Source organism: Fringilla coelebs, assembly GCF_963513975.1.
Source record: "Fringilla coelebs genome assembly, chromosome: 2".
Taxonomy (NCBI): Eukaryota; Metazoa; Chordata; class Aves; order Passeriformes; family Fringillidae; genus Fringilla; species Fringilla coelebs.
This window is the reverse complement of record NC_140029.1, coordinates 28,549,356-28,575,371: the sequence shown is the minus strand read 5'-3', so window position 1 is coordinate 28,575,371 and position 26,016 is coordinate 28,549,356. Positions and strand designations below refer to the sequence as shown.

At 42.0% G+C, this 26,016-nt stretch overlaps 2 protein-coding genes across 2 annotated transcripts in view; one reads left to right on the top strand and one right to left on the bottom strand.

Moving 5' to 3' along the window:
- The first annotated feature begins 1,478 nt into the window (after positions 1–1,478).
- ECRG4 (ECRG4 augurin precursor) lies at positions 1,479–7,162 on the top strand. The gene is made up of 4 exons (XM_084226740.1): positions 1,479–1,596; positions 2,246–2,293; positions 4,706–4,866; positions 6,929–7,162. Exons 1-4 carry the CDS (start codon positions 1,509–1,511, stop codon positions 7,088–7,090), a joined length of 459 nt encoding a protein of 152 aa, XP_084082866.1. The 5' UTR covers positions 1,479–1,508; the 3' UTR covers positions 7,091–7,162.
- A 6,885-nt stretch (positions 7,163–14,047) lies between these two features.
- UXS1 (UDP-glucuronate decarboxylase 1) overlaps positions 14,048–26,016 on the bottom strand; it is a 55,614-nt gene continuing 43,645 nt past the window's right edge. Inside the window, exons 10-15 of the mRNA XM_084201325.1 lie at positions 23,212–23,331; positions 21,139–21,182; positions 20,022–20,082; positions 18,535–18,592; positions 16,122–16,225; positions 14,048–14,882 (exon numbers count right to left, since the gene is read on the bottom strand). Coding sequence (XP_084057451.1) covers positions 14,751–14,882; positions 16,122–16,225; positions 18,535–18,592; positions 20,022–20,082; positions 21,139–21,182; positions 23,212–23,331 — 519 coding nt within the window. The 3' untranslated portion in view covers positions 14,048–14,750. The remainder of the gene's footprint in view (positions 14,883–16,121; positions 16,226–18,534; positions 18,593–20,021; positions 20,083–21,138; positions 21,183–23,211; positions 23,332–26,016) is intronic.

Here is a 26,016-nt window from a genome sequence, read left to right as displayed (position 1 = left end):
TCACCACCCTCACAGTAAAGAATTTCTTCCTAATACCTAAATGAAACCTCTTTCAGTTTGAAGCCCTTATCTCTTGTCCTACCACTTCATGATCTTGGAACAAGTCCTTACAAAAAGGACGAGCATAGATGCCTGAGCTTTAGCTCAGAGGTGCTGGGGGATGAAGGGCAGCAGGGGAAAAGCTTTGAGTGCAAATTCAAATGATTTTTTTTCAGAAGAGGAAATATGTGCAGGGAAAACAGGAACGATTTCCTGAAGCAGGTTCAGGCTGGGGCTGGGACACTGCTGAGGGACCAGTCCACTCTGGTGACTCCTCTGCTATTTTACAGTGAGTGGTGAAGCCAGCCAGGGGGTCTGGTCCCACTCCCAAGATCTGCTGTGCCTGTCTGTGTTCCACATCTCATCACAGGGAGTTGCCACTGCACAGCTCCCCCACCATGCACTCGTGGCTATGTGTATATATACACATACATATTCAATGTACATATTTATATACAACTGCAATATATGGAGTATGCACTCTGTGTGTGTGTATTCATCTGCAACTGGTCTGGAACCAATCCTTCTAGCACAGAGCCAAGGCCCCAGCATCTGCCAGATTTCTCACAAGTAGTTTACAGAGGGGGCCTGGCTCTCCCTTGCTCTCTGCTGGCACAGCTTCGGCAGGAGGTGAGATGCTCATTATGGCCTCCTGAGCGCTGTGGGTCTCTGCTGTGAGGGAAGAGAGAGGTTTGTGTCTTAGGATGGGTAAGGAATTCATTGGGAATTCATCTGCGGTGTTTCTGGCATCTGCAGGGGAAGGAACTGATAGAAGATTAATTCACCAAGGGAAGGTTCACGTCCAAATTAGAAAAAGGCGAGAGTAAGTTTAGGCACCATTGGAGTTATGGAACTGCTGAGCAAGGGCTCTTACTTTGTGAGTATGGTTTTTGGTCCCTGAGTTCTTATAATAAACTAAAACTGTCCATATGTAGAAAAAAAAAAATTCCAAATTATTTTTTAAAGCTAATCAGCTAAAATGCATTGTGATTTTCCGTGGGTTTGGGTGGTGGGAGGAGGGGAGGCAGAAAATCCTGAACTAAATCACCTTTGGTTGATTCTGTTTAGTTTTTCCTTCAGGACAATCTCTCCATTTCCATGCACTGTTACAAGGATCTGACTAACTGGGTTTATATCGAGAGCAATATGAAATGACACGCTATAGCCATTTAACTTTTTTTAAACTCTCCTGTCAGAAAAGCCTTCATAAACCGCTGAAAGGTCTTTACGAGTCTCACCGCATCGATTATGTGTAACTCCAAGTAAAAAGTGCTGTTGGGAAGTGGCCGAGCAGTGGGTGGGCGCCTGGCGCTGCCCCGCTCCGAGCGCAGAGTCCCCGGCCAGGCCGCCCCGCCCCGCCGGCCGACGGACGGGCCCGTCCCTTCCCTCCGCTCCTCCATCCTCTCCGTCTCCTCCCGCACAGGTGGCACTCCTCTCCTCTCCTCTCCTCTCCTCGCCGCCCTGCCGCGATGCCGCCGCCGTGTCCCCGCGGGGCCCTGCCCGGGGCCTCCCTCCTCCTCCTCTTCCTCCTCCTCCCGCTGCTCTGCGCGGCGCCCGGTGAGTGAGCGCGGCGTGCGGGATGCGGGACGCGGGCAAAGCGTAACCCGGCTCGGCCCGGGGAGCGGGAAAAACCTTCCCTGGCTTCCCGCGTGGGTGAGAGCCTTCGGAGCTCCGAGCCTTGCGCGAGTTGGGCATCTCTTTAAAAAGGTGCTTCTTTGGCGGTGACTGAAGCATTTCGGAACAGCCGAGCGCTTGCGGGTCTGGGGATCAGCAGGATGACTGCTTCGATGTGCTTTGGGGCAGGATGCCAGGCCCAATTTTGGAGCACTCTGATTGTTAGCACAGCCCTGACCCAGTGAATAGGGGCTTTCAGCATTATCATGCTGCTCTGGGTGCTGGTACTGGCACCAACTGCAGTTTTCTGATGAAAAATATAATCATTTTCTTGGTGAAGAAGGCCATTATAGGGTTTCCCTTGCCAAGAGAGCTGGGGAGAAGATGCTGGAGCATCAGAAGCTTCCTGCAGTGTATATTGCATCCAAGTGTGGAAAGGGGAGCAAAGAGAGTAAGTTTCTGCTTTGCCTCTTGAACTGGAGCTATGACAAAAGTACTTCTGGCAGTTTTTGAGAAATAAACTTCTGTTGTTGTTGCTTTTGTTGTTATTCCCTTCTCAGTAGATGTATCTGTTTTATTTTTATTTGTCTAGATGTTTCAAGGGGAAATAAGCTTAAACTGATGCTCCAGAAAAGAGAAGGTAAGTAAAGAGCCAGCAAAGTGCTTTCCCTTGTTTTTCCTCAGACTCAGTTGCTGTCAGTCGAAGCTGTGGATGAGCTGTCCCTGTGCCTCCAGCTCCAGGAGTGCAGATGGAGCAGGAGCTACAAGCACAGGGCCACACTCCTTATGGGCTGCACCAAAACCTCCTGCCTGCATGTCTGTTTGGGATGTTGGGCTGGAAGCTCTGCTTACCACAGCTCCCTCTGAAACCCGGGGTTCCCAGCCTCAGGCGTGCTGCCTTTTGCTCTGCACAGAGCACAGCACCGACCTTTTCCAGTGCATGCATGGCAGACGTGGCACTTATCTATTCGGGGCAGTCACAAACTTTTCCAAGGAATGCATGGAAACACTGCTGGCTCAGGCACAGGGAAGAATATGTACAAACCTGGCTTGCCTGTGATGCCTTGACTTGTTCTTTTTGTCTTCTTGGCCCCACGTGTGCTTCCTTTTTGGAAGACTGCTCTGTTACAGGGCCAAAGGCCCAGCAGTCAGAAGCATGGGATGGCTGGCTGGTTGAGGGAAGGTGGTGGAAACGATGCCAACTGGGAACAAGCTGCACCACAGCAGATGAAACATCCCAGAAGTTTTGGCCACCTCCCCTCAGCCTGCTCTATGGCTGAAGGGAAGAATTTATACCCTCACAGAGGGGACTTCCACTTCCTGCCAGGCTTTCTAATTTTGTTCTGGGGTTTTCTTCTGGCATCACTTCACACCTCTTGCCAGAGCTAAATATATATCCCACCCACCTCTGTTTTCCCTGTGTGTGGGTTCCCTATGTTACCATTCTGCAGGACTTGTGTGAAGATAGGAGTGACCCTCCTGCACCACAGCAGTGGCCACTTGTTTGTTCAGGTCCCCTGGGGAGAGAGACTGCCTGGGGAGGGCTCTTGGGCACGCAGACAACATGGCTTAGATCAGGAAGAACTGCAAAATTGGTCATGGAGGGAATATGCAGCCTTTTTAATGGCAGCCTTGCTCCCCTTTTCTGGTTGGTTTCTAAAGCGAGCAAGCCAAGCACACAGTGCTGCTTCCCTTGCTGGCAAGGTCCCTTGTGTGAGGGCTCATCATGGGACACTTGCTCAGCTGTCCCTCCCAGCAATAATACTCAGCTCAGGCTCATGGTGAGTTATCAGTTTCCAGCTCATCATTGCAGGACAGCCTACTGCTTCCCACTTACTGCAACAACTCATCCATCACTTTTACCTTCAGAATCTCCTTCTCTCTGCAGTCCTTTGCCTTCCTCTGTGAGCCTGCCCAGCTCCTGTTTCAGTGGTTTTCTTCACATCTCCACTTGACTTCCCTGTCTACCCCAGTCTCTTCCCTCACCTCCACCCATGCTCCTGATTTCTCCCTCATTGAAATGAACCATCTGAAGACAAGACTTCTCCTACTCCTGCACACTTCTTGTTTCACAGCCAGATCAATACCATGTGTTATCATTTCCATGTGTGGCCAGGGGCTGGCCAGTCACAGATTCATAGAACTGTCAAATTAGGAAAGATCTCTAAGTTTAAGTCCAACCATTTATCCAGCAGAGCCACTAAACCATGTCCCCAAAAAACATGTGTTTTTTGAACACTTCCAGGAATGGCAATTGCCACCACTTCACTAGGCAGTTTGTTCTAAAGCTTGACCACTCTTAAGTGAAGGACTTTTTCCTAACATCCAATCTAAACCTTCTGTGGCACAACTTGAGGCCATTTCTTCTCATCCTGCTTAGTCCTCTCATCCATGTCTTTGGGAGCTGCATCGATTCTTCCAGCAGCCACAGCACGCTGCTCTTAGGCATGGAGCAAGCCAGATGGCACATCTGGGTCTGGCAGGTTGAGGGCCTTTGCATGCATCCTTCAGGTAGGTTGCTATGAAAACCTGATGGGCTTTTATTTTCAGGCAGTAGCAGCACTCATCTAAATGCTACCTTTTTACACATCAGATTAAAAAAAATATATCTTTTTAAGTGTTTGTCCCTTCACTCTAATATGTTAGCAGTGTTTCTCCAGCTTCCTTAGTCATTCTAACTTCACCTCTCTTCTTCAACCCAATTTCTGCAACTGTAGCACTTAGGGCCAGTCCCCTTCTCTCTCCTGAAAACACAAAGACATAGTGTATATGCTCATTGAATGTGGGTGTTTTTATTTAAATTCCTCAGTTAGCTGCTGTACTTAGGCTCAGAAATGCTTTTCAAGAATCCAGGAGAATGAGGGTAGCAGAGAAATCCTCTTACATCGGCGATTCCTGGGTTTATTGCTGTTACTCTGCTACAGGCATTGCACTGGCAAGCACAAAAGTAATGGCATGATGTGAGAATCATTTTCTTACTTGCTGCAAGCAGTACACTTCAGGCTGACCAAAAATTTCCTGGCATGCCTTTTGTGGGGGGTATTAATTTCAGCCTCTGCTGCTGCTGTGAAGCCGGAGGTGTCAGTGAAAGAAGCGGCAGCCAAGGAGTTCCTGAGCAGCCTGAGACGCCAGAGGCGCCAGCTGTGGGACAGGAGCCAGCCCGATGTGCAGCAGTGGTACCAGCAGTTCCTGTACCTGGGCTTCGATGAGCAGGTCAGTGAAAGAAATGGAGAGGCCTTACAAAAAAACCAGGGAGAATAGGCAGGCATAGAACAAGGAGGATTGGGTTTAAATGAATAAAGAGATTTAGATTAGATATTAGGAAGAAATCCTTGCTGTGAGGGTGGTGAGGCACTGGAACAAGTTGCTCAGAGAAGTGGTTGATGCCCCATTCCTCTAAGCGTTGAAGGCAAGGTTTGATGGGGTGTTGAGCAACCTGGTCTAGTAGAAGGGGTCTCTGCCCAGAATTCTTCTTTAAAGTGGCAAATGTCACACAGAAATATAACCTCTGTTACGTGCTAGAGATCCTTACATTATTTTATTAGTAGAAAAAAATTACATTAAGGTCTTGTATGGAGTTCCTCTCTGATATCAAACTTAAGCTTAATAAATTGCAACTGGACATATGAACAAAGTTTGCTTTGTGGAATAGGTAGCCAGACTCAAAGCAATCAATCCTGTTTGAGGAAGGTAATTTCCTGTCAGCCTCAACCTGATCAGCTTTAAACATGCTGAGAAATCCACACCAAGCTGGCTGTGCCTGGCACTCCTCAGTGAATGGCACTGACATTATGCACCCAATGCACACTTGTGCCTCCACAGGGTGGGCAGCTCCTGACCATCATGAACACTGGCAGCTGTACCTCCACTCTATATGTGAAAGGAAAACCTTTGGATAATATTCAGTCAGCCTCCCTTCAAAAGAGAAGGACACATTTTTTAAAAACAGTGTATTTGTAAAAACACTGGAGTGGAATCAAACTCTACACAAAGCTCTACTAAATAGATGCTGGAATAGGGCAAAAATGTGTGTTTGGTTGCAGTCCCACATGTAGAATAATTTCTGCTTTTAATAAGAGGTAAAAATAGTTATAGATGTTGAATTCTTGGCTTCTGTCAGCTGTATGAATATGTTTAATGAGATTGCATTGGCACAGGGAAGCTGGAGTACATTTTAAAGCTTCATGCTATGTGGATTGCTTGGAAGATGAATGCACTCATTTTCAAAGCTGCAACAATTAGAAAAATAATCCTTTGCCTGAGCTGAAATAATGAAGGGTACTTTTTTCTAAATTCTCCTGGATATTATGTGGGTAAAAGTCACTTCTCAACAGCATGGCTACATCCCCCTTCACCAATAGAAAAAATAGGAAAAGTGGTTTTATACACCGGAATCTGAAGACTGGGGGAAAATACCAAAAGGAACAAGGACAAACCATGCAGATAAAGTGATTTCTCCTCTGAGTTCCTGTATGCATTTCAAAAACCAAAACGAGGCCTGTTGTGGGATACAATGAATCTACTTAGTAGGTTTTCTTGAGTATTAAGACACAGTCTTAACAATGAAATAACTGTTTGTTCCAGCAAAGGACTTGGTCCATACTTATCCATTGTGTATTCGCAAAACTCTTTTTTTTTCCCCCAAATCTCAGCCAAAAATATTTCCAAAGAGTCATTCAGATGGAAAGGCTTTGACTTGGCAAGTATTTGATATCCTTGCACACTATTTTTCCTCTGCTGTTGTGAGCAGAACTGAAGTGCTTATAGCATTTCCATAGCTGGAAGGCTGCATTGTACCTCTGTTTTTACCTGTGCAATGTGGGAGAGAGAGAGAGATCAGACAGAAAGGAAAAGCCTGTTGCACCCCAGTCAGGGACATTGCAACTAAAGGCACATGGCAAGGGAGAACTAAACCTTTAGATTTTTAACTGTAAAATATTGACATAACTCTACAGTCCAGCATTGACAAGGTAATAGAAATATTAAAGGTGCTTAGTGCACATTTCAGATGCAGGCGCTCTCAGTTTAAGCACTTTGCAGCGCACAGGGTGTGTGGGGCTGGGTCCAGAGTGGGGCTGGGCAGGACAACTCCTGTACAAAGGATCCTGATAATCCCATAAGTACCAGTCACAAACCCCCTTAGATCGAAAGATTTAATTTATGACAAAGGTGCAAAGGATCTGAATTTCTGAAGGAGGCTCTTGCACCACTTCTGTTTCATCTCATCACTGGAGCTTCAGGCTGGAAAGCAAATGCTCTCTTTTTTTTCTGGCAGAAATTCGAAGATGACATCTCCTACTGGACAAACCTGGGGCGTGCTCGCAATGAGTACTACGGGGGGTACTACCAGCACCACTACGATGAAGATGCTCCCATTGGCCCCCGAAACCCACACGCCTTCAGGCACGGGGCAGGCGTCAACTACGACGATTACTAATGCCATTAACCCTCCTGCAGCTGGGCGAGGCTGAGCCCTCCCTCAGTCAGGATGACCCTGCTTTTTCTTCTATTCGTGTCAAACAGCAAGAGTAAAGGAACTGCCAGACTTTGATTAAAGCAACATGACTTTTTTTAACTATCATTACTTAGTAGTACACTATATATAAAAAGTGTTATAGAAATAAAGCTTTTTTTGATAATCAAGTTGCCATTATTTAGTAGACTTCATAACAGCAAGTCTAATTCCAACTGTATTACTACAGATTCCTTTTTAAAGGGCTTTTTCTCTTGCTGTCCTACAATCAATTGCAAAATTACATCATCTACTTTGGCATATAGAATACATAATATTAGCCAGTACATTTAAGACGTGCCTTCCCATTCACATTTCTATTAACCAATAAATCCAATTATTCTTGGGAGAAAAGGAAGGAAAAAAAGGTTTCCTGTCAATCGAAGTGCTGCTTTGTTGCCTCCTCTGCTGTTTCCATACCCACAGCGTGCAGCCCTCCAAGCCTGACATGGCACTTCTGCAGCTCCTGTTGGGTCAAGGACACAGATATTCACAAAAGCTAAATTCAGTGCACATGAGCTTGCCTACCTACAAAGCCTGTGAAAGGATCCTCCAGGAAACAGGTTCAAGGCAGGAACCTGACTTCAGCAGTAATTGCTGAGGCATAGAGCATCCAACCTGAGCTGCCCCAACCCCTCCCAGGCACGATAACCCAAAGGTTATCTTTGCTGAATACTCCCCTTTGTGTCCATTCCACTTAGCATCAAGCTTTCAGCCTAGCTCAAAATAGGGAATAAAACAACAAAGTAAGCTATTTAAAATTAGGTTAGTGTCAGACAGCATCCAACACAATCCCCTGACATCATAATTTCCTACTGCAAAATTCCCTCTACCCCAATTCAGACTGAAACACGCACATTAAGCTGAGCATCAAAATTTATCAGAGACCAGGCATCTGTTAGTGAAACACAGAGGATTAAAGGGGGATTGTTGGTGGCTTCTTGTGTGTTAAGAATCCCAAAACACAAACAATTCTTGTATCACAGCAACATCAGCCTGGGAGGGAGATTTCACCTGTCAGGGGCTTCAGGAAGAGCTGGGCAGAGGAAAGCACTGCTGGCATTTGACAAATGGACTGGGAAGGGGCAGGTGAGGAAGGCTGGTTTCTCTGACTTCTGGAACTGAAGAATCAGGATAAAGTGAGATTAAATGCTACCAACTGTAGCTGTCAGAGAAGACAGCATGGATGCTTTAGCTGTCTCTCATCTAAAGCTTACAAGAAATTTCCAAAACTCGTAACACCATTCTTTATACTTCACTACTCTCTTAACTCTGAGCGTATTTCCTAATAGTATTTCCTAATATTTTGCTTAAAGCCCTGTTGTGTGATGGACTGGTGTCTAGGAGATGTAGCCCAGCACTACACAGCTCCCTGCAGGAACACTTCCCAGGAGACAGCTCTTTGCTGAGGGAGCCAAACTGAACATGTTGGTCACTTCTCTACACACACAGAGCCACGCTGGCCTAACATGCTCCAAACCCTCAGCCTTCCCTAGGCTTAATCTCAGCAGAATCCTTAAGCCAATATAACTGGTTTAAACTGGTGTGTTTCCTCGGTAGAAGAGCCTTTATTCCAAATACGGAATAATCACATTCTGAGTCAAGCACAGACTTTTTTGCACAGTTGGAAAACACCTATTCCTAGAAGAATACTTTCATTTTGTACATTATCCAAAAAGTGCACTGAATTTGGCAACATTTGAATCATGCTGGTAATTTCCATAATTTCCCAGAATTTACAATTGGGAATTCAGACCAGCTGAATAAGGAAGAATAAAAAAAGTGCTGTAAATAAAGACCATCCCTCCCTAAGCCTTTGTAAACTGTCCATTCCTGCAGGCTGACTCAGTTTAGCAGCTTTCTGTGCCTTGCAGGCTCACAACCAAATCTATGGTCTGTCTTCTGAATTTTCTAAGAGGAAAAAAAAAAATCTTTTCCATTATATTATGTTGCAGGGTTAAGGAGTGGGACAGAGTTAACTTCCTACATAACTACACATATGATTAACAAGTTTTAGATTTGTGACTAAACCAGCGTAGGCAGAACACAAACATTTTTGCTTTGGGTGACCAGTGCCTGCACAGCCTGTTTTCCACACTGACCCCCAGCAGGCAGGCTAGGAGTGGGTGAGAGGCTGGGAGGGAACATGGGTGAGAGAGCTGACCCAAGCTGGACAATTCTAAGTGATGTAATTGCTCAACACTAAAAGCTGGGAAGAAGCAGAAGAAGAGGGTGGGGGCTTTGCCTTCCACAGAAGCCATTTCTCAGAGACTGGGTGAGCACCAGGCTTGCTTGGGAGAGATGGTGAGTGGCCTTTGCATCACTTGGGTTTTCTTCTTCTTTACTTTACTCATTAAACTGCTCTTACCTCAGCTCTCAAGAGTACCCATTTGATTGTCTAATTCTCTCCCACTGGGGCAGGAGGAGGAAGTGGCTGTGAGGACACTGCTGCTGGCTGGGGTCACTCAGCACCAGGCAATAGCTCTGTGAGGTGAGGGCACTCTCCTTGCAGAGGGGTGCACTGCCTTGCAGTTGCAATGATAGATAGCAAGCAAGGATGAGCAATCAGGCTTGGACAAAAGGAGGAATATTACTGGGAAAAAAAATTCATCAGATATGCATGGAGTACTTCAAAGTTTAATTTCCTTGGATTATTTCTGTCCCAAAACATAGACAGAACTGTGCACCTCCTGTCAGCATTTCCATGCTGCTGTGCAGACAGCACAGAGCACTTCACATCAGCATCACCCTCAGCCATCCCAGCACTGACATAACGTAACCTCTCCAGCAAGACAGAAGAGCAGCAATTGTTCACTGAAGCTCCTTTCAGAGCAGGAACAGCTTGGCCATGCTCCAGCGCTTCATGTTTCAAAGCCTGATGCTACAACATCCCCAAGTTTGTCCATGTCAGCCAGGGAGATCCATCAGACCCACAGGGCAGTGCTGCCTCCTTTGCTGGAAACACCTGCCAACAAACCAATCTGCCAAAGAATGGAAATATTATGGCTGTGCCCATTTTTAAATTTTATTTTTGGAGGAGGACAGGTCATCATTCCCTTTAAGTTTGTACTTGTGACACAAACATGTTGGGCATGGGGGATTGAGCACTTCTATCCCAGGACTGTTTCCGAGGTGGAAGATGTAGCCTTCCTTGCTTAGAACAGCTTTCTCTGTAGTGGGGTGGATGGAGCCCACATTGCTATACAATGCTTTGACAGCACTTAAGGCCACTGTTCCCTGTGACTTTGTAAGGCTTTGGACCTTCCAACTGTTTCAGCTATGGTAGGGACCAGAGTATACAGAGGATCCTGCTCCTTGCTGAAGAGACTGTCAGCATCTAGGGAAAACACTGCAAGAATAAACAAGCTGGTGCCTGTCCCAGGCTGTATATGGCAACAAACCAAGAAGGATAAAGACTTGTCAGATCTGCTATTATGAAATAAGCAAGAGAAGGACTGAGATAAGAAACAGAAAACTAAAATCTGGGGGGTTTTTTTGCAAGAAATATGAATTGTTATTTTAGCAAAGCCTCCCTGTTGATACAGAATTGCATTCAGGAGCCTCCTGCCACATAGAAAGAGCCCTGTTTTGCTTCAGAACTATTGCTGCTCTTCATAACTAACTCTATGGAATCAAGAGCTGCAAATAAGGTATTCCCTTCTGCCACCTGAAATCCCCACACAGGGAAATAATCACCACAGAGGAACCATGGATTTGTTGCAGCTACATTCCCAGCAACTTCAGGGAAGGGATGTATGGTTGTTAGGGCTAGCAGTGTTGAGTATACAGTTACCTCGCTGTTAACAAAGCCTCTTCTTCCTGTGGACCAGCCCCTAACAACCCTCAGAGACTTCCTGGCCTCAAGTAGCATTGAACTCAATACTAGCAAGGCTGGGGACTGGCTCAATCCATCAAACTAATAGAAGCCTTGTTTGGCCCTCTGTAGCCTGCTCTCTAAGGCAATTATGCCTCTTTCAACTTTGAAACTCAATTCAAACCCTGGCAAAAACTGTATTTTTTCCAATACGTTACTTTTCTAAAAATTTATTGAAAAAAATAGATTAAGACATAAATACCTAGATGGCAGTGAACTCACTGGCTACTAGACCCACCAATCTATATAGGCTAAGGGAAGCTGCAAACACCTTAGAATAGAAACTAACAGATCATTATTTCCCCATATAGCCAAAAGTTAGGCATGAGGATTCTCTAGATTACGTATTCATGGAACAATTTAAAATTAATTAGGTCTGCAAGCCCCTCTGTAGCTCATCTGTAGACTAGCAATGTGGCTGACAATGCTCCTTAGCAGCCCACATAGAGAAATAAAGGAAAAGTACATCATGCTCGAAACAAATAATAAAATCCAACTGTGGATCTCACGCTGTTGTAACCTCCAGCAGCAGGAGTGGTCCTGCTTGTGAGGATCAAAGGATGCACAGCAGCAGGTGCCTTGCACACCCTTCCTTCTGGAAAGCTGGTCCCACTCAGCAGCACTAAGCTGGCCAGTTCCCTCTGCTGCATTGCTTATTTCCTACTGAGAGTGAGGAGTTGCACCCAGCACCAGCTGAGCTGCCCATTTGTACAGATCACTGTGAGTAAATAGGCACCTCAAGTTTGGCCATGTTAGTTTTACCTTCTTTCCCTGACCCAATGACAGCAGAAAATTCTCAAATTTTCAAAAGGAAAAAAAAATCCTGAGAGCACGTCTCAGCTTCATTTACTCCCAAATCCTGTATTTCCAAGCTTTCAGTGCTGTATTCTACTACCCTCCACCAACAGTGACTCTTCCAGAGAGGCAGCAGCTCTTTCTTACCTGTGGTTCCCAACACACTTGATGCCTCTTTCTCCTGCTGATATGTCTAAACCCAGACAGGAGCAAAGCACCAACATGCAAACCTCCATCTGCCTTTTTGAAGACTCAGTTCAGACCAGACAACTTCAAAGTACCCCAGACTTTCAGTCTCAAGCATCAGCAGGCTCTTAACATGATTCATGCCTTTTGAATCAGCCCCACGTCACTAGTTTCAAACCTAAGGGCAACAGCTACCTCAGCTCCCGCTGCTGGAAGACACTATTAAAAAAGAATAAGGGAGCTGAATCAGGAACCTCTTGAAACAAAAACCAGGAACAGTAAGAGGAAAGCAGCAAATCCACAGTCTTGTCATTCAGGCCCAGTGGGAAGCATCACACACACTCACAGATGGGTCGTACTGGTACCAGCCGCTTGGCCTCTCCAATTTGCTCCTTTTATGAAGGAAGTCAGGCTGAGGCATAACCTAAAGAGCTTTTAAATCCTCCTCTCTTGTATCTAAAGGTTCAGACTTCCCAGGAGATTTTTTTTTTGAACATACACATTTTGTGCTACTCTGCAGTAGCATGCTTGCGCCTGTACAAATTCACATACTTAGTACTGAAGTCACTGGATTAAATTAAAAAAATAGCTCTGGAAGTAACAGCTGGTAGCCAGAGCTCCATGGTTGAGCTGAATGTTGGACCAGGGTTGTACCTGTGTCCCATCTCTTCAGAGACTTTGGCATTCAATGGCACAATTTGCACAAGGAGTGAAATCTAAGGAGAAAAGAGCATCATACCCAAATATAATCTCCATCTTAAGAGTTGTAAGGGTTAAAACCTCCATGCTGGGAGCTGATTACAGTTCTCTCCAAAGAACTACTGAAGAAGTGGGCACTACTTTCACACATGTCCAGCTGTGGCTTCGAGTACAGGGAGAGGCTGTGCTTTGTGAGTGTTTTAGTAATAACAGGTTACAGGCACATTTGGAGCAGCACACCATGGTGTACTTTTCAGGCAATTTAATATGGAATAAAAACCAGATCAAGAACCTAGAAAAAGGCTTCATACAAAAAAAGCAGATCTCAAGCTGCTTGGCTGTGAAAAGATGAAGGTAATGTATAATATCTAAATTCCACCTCTGAATCCAGACAGGAAAATGCACCATGGCTCCCCATCTCAGCTGTATGGCAGATTTCCAGCGGGAGAAAACGTGCGCTTGTGAGCAAGGAAAAACCCATTCATTAGTCTTAAAAGCATCCTTGCAGCCCCACTCCAGGCAGGGCACAGCAATGAATGCAGCAAGCCCACCTCTGCTGGAGTCCCTGGGAACTTTAGCAGACAGACTGGATGGGACTCCAAGCCATGCAAGCACTGTGAGACTCTGGCAGAGAGGTCAGACAAAGGGGCCTAAATGCCACACTGCTCTCAGTCTTCCCAGGGCTGGGCATAACACCTCTGCTACTGCTAACTCCCAATTTATCATCAACCTAGAGATACTCAAAAGCTAATAAAAACATCAAGCTCTAATGAGATAAAATCAAGTCACTTTGCTTGATGAGGTTTAGGATTTTCAATTTTGAGTGGCACTAAGCCAAAATACCTTTTAAATATCTTTTAAAAACTAGGGGAAATATTAAAAATAAGGGGAATTGAAGGTTTTTTGGTTTTGATTTTTTTTTAATGTCTTTTTTTGCCTTTTTTTTGCTAAGATGATAGGCATAGCTACCAAAGTTGAAAGCATTTACTGGCATTTTGGTAACTGCTTAAAATAGAAACACTTCCTCAGTATTTCCTCAGGAAGGCTGAAGTTAGGCTCCATGGTTTAAAGAAATATTATATTTCTGCATCACTATCAACTACCTGAATTGGAATAAATTGGATGGTTTTGTCTGATCTATTTCAACAGACATCCTGCAGCCCTTACTATACATCTGTTAGGAGACATAAATACAAGACCAATGCAAGACCAAAGTTATTAACTTTGAGTGGATTATTTACAGACTGTTACTTCATATTTAATACACAATAAATCTACAGATGTGCAAATCCAGAGAAATGCCCACAGTGAAACCTTAAAACTAGCAAACAGAAGTTTCAGTATTTTATTAAAATAGCATATTCAACCACTGTAACCAATAATACATTACCTTTAATCCCAGAGTACGCACAACACAGTAGTGATTCAAAATATCCTTATCCATGGTAATCAATGAAAATATCTCAAATTCAAGTGTACAACTAAAACTAAACTTTTGAAAAAATCTCTCCTTTAAAGAATACATAAAGCTCTCATACAGAATTCTTTTAAACTCTTCTATATGCAGATGTCAGTGTCTCTCACCTGACAATACCACTAGTTTTTTTCTTATGCATAGTAGAACATCTCATATTTTATAGTACCCATTTTATAAATAAATTGGCATTTTTCATCCCATTTGTGTTTATCATCAGCTTCACAAAGAAACCAGTAAATAAAACTGTCAAGGACAGTCACAACAAAATGATCTCACATCAAGATATAAAACTTGAAGATACTAAAAGATGCTTCTACTCTATTTTACATAAAAAGACAGATTTAAAAAGTGCAAGGCAAGATTTGCAGGGAAAGGGAATATTTATGTTATTTTTAGGCACATCCACTTCTTTAAAGCAAGCTTCAGAATGAAATTCCAGTTCGTTCTTCATGATACCTGTTTTAAAGTCTTTCTCTCAAAAAAAAAAAAAAAAATTAAAAAAAATTACATCCGTCAAATGTCAAGCGGGGAATTTCCTGTCCAACTAATAGTCTTCAGTTATGTCTTGTTCTTCCTTTTTTCATCCTTGCTGGTTTTGGTTTGGGAATATACTGATTGTTTGCTTGATACTCAAGTTCTTTACGGAAGTAATGAATTGCTTTATTCAAACCTTCTTCCAATGGGACCTGTTCCCAAAAGTGAGGAGAGAATCGTATCACTCTAGGTTCACATCAGCTCATTTTGCAACAGTATCTTTTATAAAACAGCTACCACAAGGGAGCCAGGCAATCTCATTCAGCCAATCTAAGTATTAACAGCACCACATGCTGGTTACATCTCCTCACTGCTGACGCAGCTCAGCTTTTAAACAGCCCATGTACTTTCTGACATGAGTAGAAAAACCCAACAAATTTCAATCTCACACATGGTTATGATGGGTCTGTTCAGTATCAAAACAGACATGCATAATTCTCCTTTCAGTTCCTAATACACTGAAAGACACAAACACCCAGCATTTAAGCCCCTTCTGTTTGTAAGGATTAAAGATCATCTTTCGCAGCATGGTATAAAGCTGGCATCCAGTATCTCATTTGATATTCTTAAATCCTATACAAATAATTGCAATCCTACAAATTGCAGTGCTTAAATACAGGCATAGAATATGGAGACAGGAACAACAGAGGAGTTTTTTCCTCAGGAGCCATATGCTCTGACATGCTTGCTGACACCATCATCAGTACAGGAAGATAAAAACAGCAGCACAGAAACTGCTTGCCTTGCTATATCAACTCTGTACTGCTACTTCAGAGTAAGTTTTGCCTGCGCCAAACACAGAGGCCAGAAATACAAAAGTTAAACCTTCTGTGTTTGTAACAATTTGCCATCACCCTTGTGCTGTCAGACATGGTCTATCAATATCAGGTGCCTCTATGAATCCTTTCAGAAGAGTCTGGATCTTTTTCTATTATTAGGCTTGCATTTAATAGGTAGGTTCACATGTTTCCTAGAATGATTTTTGTCTGCAAATTTAAAGAAGGCTACAAACCATTGTGCTAGTTAGAATGGGGAGCTGGCTACGAAAGTCACACTTCTGGAAATTTGGCAGATCTTATCTCTACAAGCAAACCAACTCCTATTGCCAGCAACAGCAATGAAGATTGCAGCAACACCAGCAAACCCATTAGTTACAGGCTTGGTAATGTAAGTAACTATGTACCATACACTGCAAATTATTCACTGGGCTTACAGAAAGGGAATCATCTCATAATATGCAAATGAAAAAGTTAAAATGTTAAAACTGTTCTGGAGATGGCCTTAGGCAGATATTCCAGCAAGGGAAATGTACTGTTATCATGTGGCCCCTCCTCAGCCCCCTCTGCTTCCGGTGTTTTACCACACAGCAACAGTAATTCATCTGTACATACCACGGGTTCCCAGCCAAGCAGTAACTTGGCTTTTCTGATGTCAGGTTTTCGTTTCTGAGGATCATCCTGGGCTTCTGAGAGAAACTGGATTTCACTCCCACTGCCTATTAAACAAGATACTGTGATTTATCATCTGCAATTCACTATGCTTTGCATTTACATCTTTTCTACCAACTGGAGCAGCAGGTCTTTCTGCAGCTCTCTGCTTCATAATTCAATCACTGAAATGCTTTGCACAGACACAGGTGCACTGCATGCAACAACTAGGTGATCCACCAGTCCCGCAGCAACATGGGTTCACAAAGCCTTTCACAAAGATTTCAGCATGGATTCACAAAAATCAAGTTACGCTCATAGACCAGTCTATTAACCTTCTATGAGGAAATGACTGTTGCAGTAGCAAAGGACAGAACAGTGGATATCACCTGCTTTGACTTCAGTGATGCTTTTGACACTGTCTCCCCTGTCTGAGTGGATGAGCTGGATGAGCAGTGAGGAGGACTGAAAACTGCATGACCAGGCCAGAGGATGGTGATTAGTTAGAGACTGGTAACTCATGCTAAACCCCAAGGGATATATATAGCACCCAACTGGATCAATACTGAATTGCTGATACACCAGAGCACTGTGCTGCCACCCAGAGCTCGAGAAAGGTGGCTGGAGAAAGGGCTCACAGGAACCTCATTAAATTCAATGAGTTCAAAGTCCTCAATCTGGGGAAGTACAGCCTGGGGGCCAACCAGCTGGAATACAACTTGACAGGAAAAGACAGAGGGTCCTGGTGGGCTCCAAGATGAATATGAACCCATGTGCGCTTGCCACAAAGAAGGCAAATGATATCTTTGGGCTGCAGAAGTGCTGCCAGCAGGACAAGGGAGATGAGCTTTCCCACTAATCAGCACTGATGAGATCCATATGGAGAACTGGGTCCAGTTCTAGGCTCCCCAGTACGAGAGAGACAGGGACATACAGAGCAAGTGCAACAAAGGGGACACGGTGATGATGAAAGGACTGGAATACGAGGAGACGCTAAAAGACCTGGAGCCCTTCAATCTGGAGAAGAAAAGGCTATGGGGAATTTAATCCATGTGTATAAATACCAGATGGGAGGGATTATGAAGAGAAAGCCAGGCTCCTTCCAGTGGTGCCCAGTGACAGGATCAGAGACAGTGGGCACAAACTGAAACACATATGGCACAAGGGGGATGTGGAGATACTTAAAAGCCAATTGCATATGGTCCTGGGCCACTGCTGCTTGTAGGCTGCCCTGCCTGACCTGAGGGGTTGGACCAAGTGACCTTCAGAGGTCATTTCCAACCTCAATCATTCCATGACTGTTAGCACTTCAGCATTACAAAAGGGCACCAGTTTCTTTTTGCCCATAATCTCCAGTCTGATTTAAATAACCAAGCACTTGCCTTTCCTCAAAACAACACACAGAAAGAGGCCAATTCTTCTATCCAAATCTAGCAAATAGTTTACATGCCATTTTAGAACTAAACCACCTCCCTGAGTGGACTGGAACACATCAAGTTGTTTGTGAACAGACAAACAGAGGTGACCATCTATGTGTCTGATGGGTTTGGTGCTGTGATTTTTCCATTTCCTTCCCTGATCTGTGAATTCACAAAAGTTTTCCAGAGGGAACAGTCTTTTATTAGAAACAACACATGCATCAGCTTCTGTGTTATATGTACGAACTTGTCTTTTTCAGATCTGTCAGAAGCACTTCTGGAATGTACAGACTAAAAGCCCTTGGCTAATTGCAGCAGGATGTTTCAACTCATTAGGGAGCCACACTAGAAGACCAAGCACAACTATTTCCTTCCATTCTTGAGAGCTCTGATTTGCTACAGCTATCAGAGCTAGAAAGAGGAAGAAGCCACAGAGTTTTCTTCCCAGGTGCTGTCAACCCTTTCAAGAATCACTGTCAGAAACAGTGAAAAGAACAGAGAAAGACTGTTGCCACAGCATGAGGTTTTTAACCATAGTTGAAGGACCACAGCCTGCACAACTGTGAAGAACCACCCTCCTGAAGTATCTCTATTGCAACTAAGATAATATGCAGGACATTTTCATTCACATATTTTACATTTCATTTTTGTATTGTCCTTGTGCTAAAACAAACCTAGAAAATTGTCTAAACATTATAAAATCCAATGGATACAGATTGCATAGACACACAGAAAATGTATTCATTCTACTCTTCATGCAATAGTTTACAGACAATTGAGATTATTTGGATTATCTTATTAATATTTAATGATATGATTAAATGCCTTTGATAAAATTATTAAAAAAATCCAAAGACTAATTAAATTATCCACATATTACACACACTAATCACGTTATAATTATCTAATGACAATAAGTACTTCATAAACTTTACAAAAGAATTACTAATCGTACTCACCAACAAGCTTTTTAATTAACTGGGCAAACTCTAGGATAGTGTGCTCTTCTGGGTTTCCCTACAAATATAAGAGACACTAATTTCAATACCAATTAAACACCTTACAACATGCTAGACATGGTTCCAACAGGGGCAGGGTAAACTCTGAGAAAGCAAAACTTTAAGCTTTATTCTACTTTGTTGAAAAAAAAAAAAAAACCCAACTTTGATGAGCTCCTTACGCATTAGAAAATTTTCCTCCATTATATTCATGTTGGTGATTCAGTGCATGTAGGGAGGTGTTGTTCCCTGCCTCCCCTCCCCTGCCCCCAAAAAATAAAATCAGTCTGCAAAGAGCTGGCAATCACAGTAAAGGGCCTATGTCACCGAGCAGCCCACACAGCCACATAATTTGAAATCTGGATTCAAGGACTGTGCCCACTTGAGGTATCATGAAGAAGCATGTTAAGCTCTTGGTTCATCCAAAGTTAGGAACCCAGGCTCATTTAGCTGCGAACAATTGCTTCTGAATCTACTACAGCTTACATATCAATACATAAGGGCCGTTTGCTTTCCTATATAATATTCCTTTTCTTTTTTTTTAACCAACTTGCACATGATTTCCTGATCAATATTTTACAATCAAATGCTGAACACTTTCTGCTAGCATTAGCTCCCCTTCATCAGACTCAATTCCTTCCATCCCTAGCTTTCCTTGTTTCATAACTCTTCTTTACCACATTTCATTTGACCAAAAGTTGAGCACTTAAGATATATATAGACTTAAATACTGAGTTTTCTGAAGACAAACCATGTGATAGAGCTTAAGCATATCAGCATATGGATACAAACACAGAAATTAATTCACGGCCATAGGAGAAAAGGAAACTAGTGAACTGCCCTGCAGAGCTGAATATCTGATTTGGTAAAAGCTGGCATACACAAGAAATTACTTGGGATATGCATCCTTTTTCTATTCTTAAATCCACTACTAAGAATAAGATGACAACAAACATGACAGAACAAAAATCTTACTAGACAAGTTAAGTTCCAAGCATTTTAAACAATATTAGAGAACTATACCACAAAATACTATCACATTTTTCTTGAATCCAGGGTAGTATAAAATTATTTCTAATTATCTAGAGCTAAGTATTCCTTCAGTGGTTTTTTTTCCCCACTAAAATTAGTCTTCAATTTTTTTCTTGGTGCACTTTGCATGTGTGCCCCATGTGTTTTTTCCCTTCATATTCCAATTACATACATCTTCCTAAAACAAATTTAAAACTCCAGCAACTTTATCCTGTTCTTGGAATTGTAAGATCTCAATATCTAGGGGCTCAGTCTTCTTATTTATAAAGAGAATGGGAGAATACGTTCTTCATAATGGAAAGACCTTTTTTGTTCCATTTATTTTTTCTAGAAATCAGTATCAGTGACATGGAGGAAAACAGAGGTGGTGTTGACCAGTGCACTGTAACTCAGGAGAGTGGAGCACTCATACTCACCAAGTTGACAGGACTGCTGACATTGCTGTTCATCAATGCCACCAACCCATTCACAAGATCACTGTAAAAGAGGAAAGAACAGATTTGGGGTATTTCCCCTGCTCTATAAATAATATTCCTGGTCTAAAAAAGAGAGCTGACTCCTAAGAGCTCCAGTAAAGCAGATTAGGCAGCTGAGGAATGCTGAAATCAGATTTCAATGGGTGCATATTTTCTTGAGTGTTTCTATTAAAAAAATGATTAATATTTCCTCTTCTCTCCAGTATCCAAACATATCTGGAGGCCGATTTCCAATGAATTTCAAACAGAATAGAGCAAGTAGTAATGCTGAGGCACCTAACACTACCACCTGCTTTGCAGCCTGCTGTTTGAATTGTCTTCTCATTTTCCAAATTTCTTAAACCAAGTTTGTTGAAAACCAGTATTTTGGTGTTACTTTCCCCCAGCAATATAACCCAAAGTTATTTTGGATTATTAGTCACAGATGTAGCACCTTGGCCCTAGACGTAGAAATCCAGATCCTTTTCATTATGACTTATAATGAAGAAAGGAATGGGTACTTGGACCTGATGGTGTTTCTTTAACATCTATTACCACTGATTCTACCTTCAACAAAAGGAAAGAATATTTCCAAGCCAAGAATGCTTAAAATCACCCAGAAGTCCAGTATGGGGTTTTTTAGCTTTTTTTTTTTTTTGTGCACAGTCTGCACAGCAACCACAGCAGTCCCAAGGACACAAGGTGGCAGCATTGCATTAAAATCCAAGGAGTGACAAAATGTTCAGCACTAAAAACTTGTCTGCTACTTGCTGTCTCTGGAAGGGAAGAGCATGTTAGTATCTCAAGTAAAATTCTAAACCAATTAATGTTTTTCTCCTTGATATTTAAAAAAAATTATATGTCTCCCTTCTGAAAGTAAAGCTGGATCCTAAAAGCTCCAGTAAAGCAGACTGGGCAGCTGAGGAATGCTGAAATCAGATTTCAATGGGCGCATGTTTTTTTGAGCGTTTGTATTAAAAAATGATTTTAAAAAGTAAAGCAACTGCACATGCATACAAAGCTGACCAGGCTAAGTGAACCATGAAGTAAATTATCGGCAAGAACAAACAAGGCTTACCTTACATACTGGAAAGCTCTTGTCTGAGTTCCAGGTCCATAGACCTAAAACCACATGAAAAATAGGGAAGTTAATAAATACAGAAGCCCTCTCTAGCCCAATTATCTTCTCCTAACCATTCTAGAAAACTGCCTCAAGAAGAAACACTTGAGACACAAGCTCAATCTCACAGGAATGGAAAAAAATGTGCTTGCAGAGCCTTTGGCAGAGTATCAGTTCACTGAAGGTCATCTTCCTCTTGATCTGTCTCCAGTAAACATATCTCAAGGCATTTTGTTAATCAGAACTCTGCATGAAGAAAACCTTCTCAGGGGTGTAGGACAGAGTGATGCTTTGTCCTCTTCTGGAACACTGGAAGAAGGTGCAGCCTGCACTCCCAGCCAGAAAAGAGTGCCAAACATTTAAAACAAACTTCAGACTACTGAGATGTGGTTATGATGAGCAGTTTTGATTTGCACATTAATAACAGCCAGCTTCAAAGAGACCACTAAATGTTAGCGGTGGCTAAAAATATTGTTGAGAAAAAGCACTGCGTTTAAAGCAATCAGGACATAAAAAACCAAAAAATCATGTGGCTCTAAATATTACTATCTAGGGAAATGGGAAGCAAAGTAATTTCTAGATAATACAACTCACAAAGTCACCTGTACAGATATGTATCAAAACCTTGGAGGGGAAAAAAAAGAAGTCTCCTCAGGTTACATGCTGGTACTTTGGAGCAAGTTGCTGAAGTTCAAACAGACATTAATGTATACTTGAAGTGTACAGAATGGTATTTGATACCATTATTTTTTTCACAGTTTAACCGAGTGCAGTACTAAAGTCTCTAGAACATGAATACTTACATTCTGAAAGCTATTGGCAGGCACATTTAAGAGATGAAAACATTTCAGTTTAACTGGGGACACACACATTTTGCCATCAACCTGCTACAACAGAAAGGCTTTTGGAAGGACAGAAAAGAAAGCATGCTTGTTTCCCTTGAGGACAGAAAGGGCAGTACAATGGTACACAGGCCATCTGTTACTTGGTAAGCCTTGTGCTCTCCAAGGCTGATTCAGAGCCCAAAAGAATTCCAATTTCAGCACACAGTGGGTAAGATCAGGGGTCTAAGAGTTAATCCAAAAACTGATGCAGATAGGAACACACCAGGAGCATAATATCAGCCTGATGGACTCCCTAATAAACAGGAAGCTGATTTATGCATTTATGTAGAGCTTCCTGCATTTAGCTTAACTTATAGCATGTGGAATAGTTTTACACAACTAGTGTTTGTACATGATTTTTGCAAGTCACCCATGTGGTTATCTTTCCCACATATAGGCAATGGCTGGAAAATACAATAGAGATTCTATCTTTCAGTTTCTATTAATAAATCTTCCTTTACAATAACAAAACAACAATTGTCATGTTTGCGTAGGCCACAATTTCTATAACTCTGCGACACTACTCTCTCAAGAGATTATTTTCCCCATTTGAACAAAAGCACTGAACTGAGAGACAAAATACATAGAGTTTCTAAACAGATCAACACACTTGGTATTCCTGTCAGCTAAATTCTGTGATGATGTAGAAGTGATTTTTTTTTTTTTTTTTTTTTTTTTTAGGTCTCAGTTGCTGCTTATTGCTGATAATTAATTTTATTTGACCTGGTCAGCAAAAGAACTCCCCCCTTACTTCTTTTCTCAGATTCAGTAATTTTCAACATCAAACAGTTATTTCCTACAGAACAGTGATGCTGGGCAGAACATTCTGTCCTAACTCCTATTACAGTAACATTCTTGCTGAAGTTTAGTCAGCATGGCAATGATTGGATTTTGTTTATATCCAATATAAAGAATGCTGAAATGTTTGTGCAAATTTCAACTGGTAACCTTGTTTTTTTCTGGGAAAGATCAACCCCATCAACAGAGCACATCTTCAGACATGTACTTCCATACATTTACGTTTGGTATACTGGAACACTACATTTTGGAGGAGGGGAACATCAGCATTGTCTGAAATCTATCCTCATTTGTAACACATCGGAACATAAAAGTGAATGGTTCTTCATATCAGGAGGTCATCACTTACTGTTAGTGGTTCTCCCTGCAGAGCTTGTAGGATAAAATTACTGACAACTCTTCCATCATTCATATGCATTCGAGGACCAAAGGTATTGAATATTCTGGCAACCCTCACTTCAACTCCTTCCTGTAGCCAAAGAAAAAAGAATTGTTACTTCCTTAATAAAAGCATTTATCGCCCTAAAAGTGTAAACTCTACGCTGACAAAAAGCTTTTAAGGAATCCCTCCTTCAGCTTTAACATGCATTATTTTCTAATAATGAAACACTTCAAATCTCTCCTGAGCCCTTGTGAAAAATGTAGTCCATACACCAAGGTAATTTAAACTAGTTCTCAGTATTTGTAATGCAAATCTAAATCAGTGGTAGAACAGCTCATGATTTTAGTACGTGCATTTTCTTCCACTAAGAACTTTTAAGATTTTTCAATAATACCCTTCCAACAACAACTTATTTCACCTGGGACTTAGCTACTTTCTTTGCACATAAAAGTGAAGTCTTAGAATCAGCAGATAGAGTGCCAAGGTTGCATTTCCATAGATTACAGAAGTCCATACTTTAGAAAAGCTGAACATGTCAGAGAAGTATGTTTTACAAACGCCATAAAGTGGTTTTGTAACCACAGCCACAATGTTTCCTAGCGCCCTTCTTATTAGGCTATGTAAATACATGCGTTACAATCAAAGTCTTCAATGGCATAGTTTTTTCTGAGAAACATTTTTATCATTACCAAAAGTTCTTCTGACAGAATATTTTGGAAATCTTGAAAGTAAAATGCAACAAATATGTGAAATTGGAACCTCTCTGGACAAACAAAGCATTTTAACAGTTAGAGACTGCAGACTGAAGTAATCTCTCTTGAGTTATTTTGATTGATACATTCATTTGGACAAGCCACAGTTTACGATAAAGCCTACAAGAACAATGTTTGGCCCTTTTGAGCTAAAACAGGATACTGCTGAGCTCAGAGCAGTATGGTATGCTGTAAGCAGATAGATGCTACCATCTGAAAGTGACAGTCACAAGGTAGGGAAGAAGGTATCAACATCAGTACAGGCCTATGTATACTCATATTACCTAGTTCTCCCACCTCCCAGAAAAAGACATCCTTGAATCAGTTACTGGAAAAAATTTGTCTGAAGCAAACTGTGTGCTCTGATTCAACTGAAGTCACAACCACAGTGTTCTGGAGTTGCAAACATTCCTTCCATAACCATTCCTTCAAAGGATACACAGAACATCTTGTATTTTCCATGTATTTTACTAAGGCTTAGGCCAATGCTTGCTCTCATCTTGGAAGAAGGTGTATGTGGAAGAAGTATATTGTCAGTACATCTGCAGCTCAGCACAAGCTGCAGCTCACACACACTTCACTCAGAAGAGATCTGGAAACACATTTTTCTTGGAAATAAATGTAACTTCACGTACAAGAGACACTTGCAGGAAAATGTGACTTTCTCTCTTAGGTCTCCAAGTGATTCATAAATAAATCCTCAAAGATGTTTTGTGAAAGCAGTAGAACTAGCTTTTTACAGGCAAAAGACAGGCAAAAGGGACATTCAATACATCAGCTACTACTTGGTGTTGAGAAAACAGAAACACCAAGTAGTACAAGTAAAGCCCAACAGCTCCCAGTATGGAGAAAGTCAAACAACATTCAATTCCATTTAACTGCACGTAAGATTCATTTGTCATGATCAAACCTTGTTTGCAACTGCAACTAAATGGAAAATTAACAGTAACAAGGGAGGCAACTATTGTGCCACAGGAAAAAGATGCACAGTCTTTGTCCAACAACCTTATATCCATAACAGAGGCCAAAAAATAACCTCACAACATCCACTGGTTGCTTCCTGCTAAAAAGAGACTCTGGAAAGATCAGAAGTCTCTTTCCATGCAAAATGCATCAGCTGGAACCATACTCTTTACTTCTTGCTAGCTAAAAAAGTACAGCAGTGTAACATTTCAAATGTATACTTCCCAAAGAACATTTCAAATGTATACTTCCCAAAGAACCATTCCCAAAGCCTTCACAGCATTTGGAAATATATACTCTTACAGAGCTGCTCCTTCCTTAGTTTTGCCAAGCACTTAATCTTAAGAAGGCCACTGACTCCTTCAGGAAGGGGTTGTATTTCACATGGGCTTTCCAGATACTGCCATTAATAACAAGTGCAGAAAATAAGGCACTTGGAAGCTAGTATTCAAGACAAAAATAACTCATTCAACAATGCTGACCAAAAAGCCTTTCTTGCACTGCACAAGCTACAGCAGCAGCTTTGTTTTCCAGTATTGGTTGGAAACTAGCAAGGGATCTTGAAAAGAAAAACAACACATTCTCTGTAGGCACTTACTCACAGTAACAATGAACCCATTATTTCTTCTCCCTTCTATTTATTCACCTCATCCCACTGTAATGTTGTCTTTTAAAATGAGTAACCTTTTATTTATAGTATCATTTAGCAAAGCTTTTCCCTGCAGCCTACTGCTTTGAAAAACCTATTTTCTATGCAGCTAATTTTTCATTTGCCCCTTTAAAACTGGAATCTGTCACCTCAAAAGAAACTCTTCTACAGACAAAGAGATTTTGGAGACAGTAACTTAAAAATTGTCATAACTCTCCTTTTGCTGTTCCATGAACATCTCATTTGAACTGATCCTTTTTATATGCTGAGTAACTCTACTCCTTTTTGTATAAAGTCTGTCTCAGCTATGCCCTGTTACTCTGAATATCATCAACAACATTTAGTAATGACTGACTACCTCTACCATATTCCCACTATCAAAGTCAATTACTTCCCAGATTTGTTGCA

Excerpts from the sequence above, each read along its gene's own strand:
- ECRG4 (XM_084226740.1), top strand. The coding sequence starts at position 1,509 with ATGCCGCCGCCGTGTCCCCGCGGGGCCCTGCCCGGGGCCTCCCTCCTC. Across the intron at positions 1,597-2,245 it reads GCTGCTCTGCGCGGCGCCCG|ATGTTTCAAGGGGAAATAAG; the intron begins GTGAGTGAGCGC and ends TTATTTGTCTAG. Across the intron at positions 4,867-6,928 it reads ACCTGGGCTTCGATGAGCAG|AAATTCGAAGATGACATCTC; the intron begins GTCAGTGAAAGA and ends TTTTTCTGGCAG.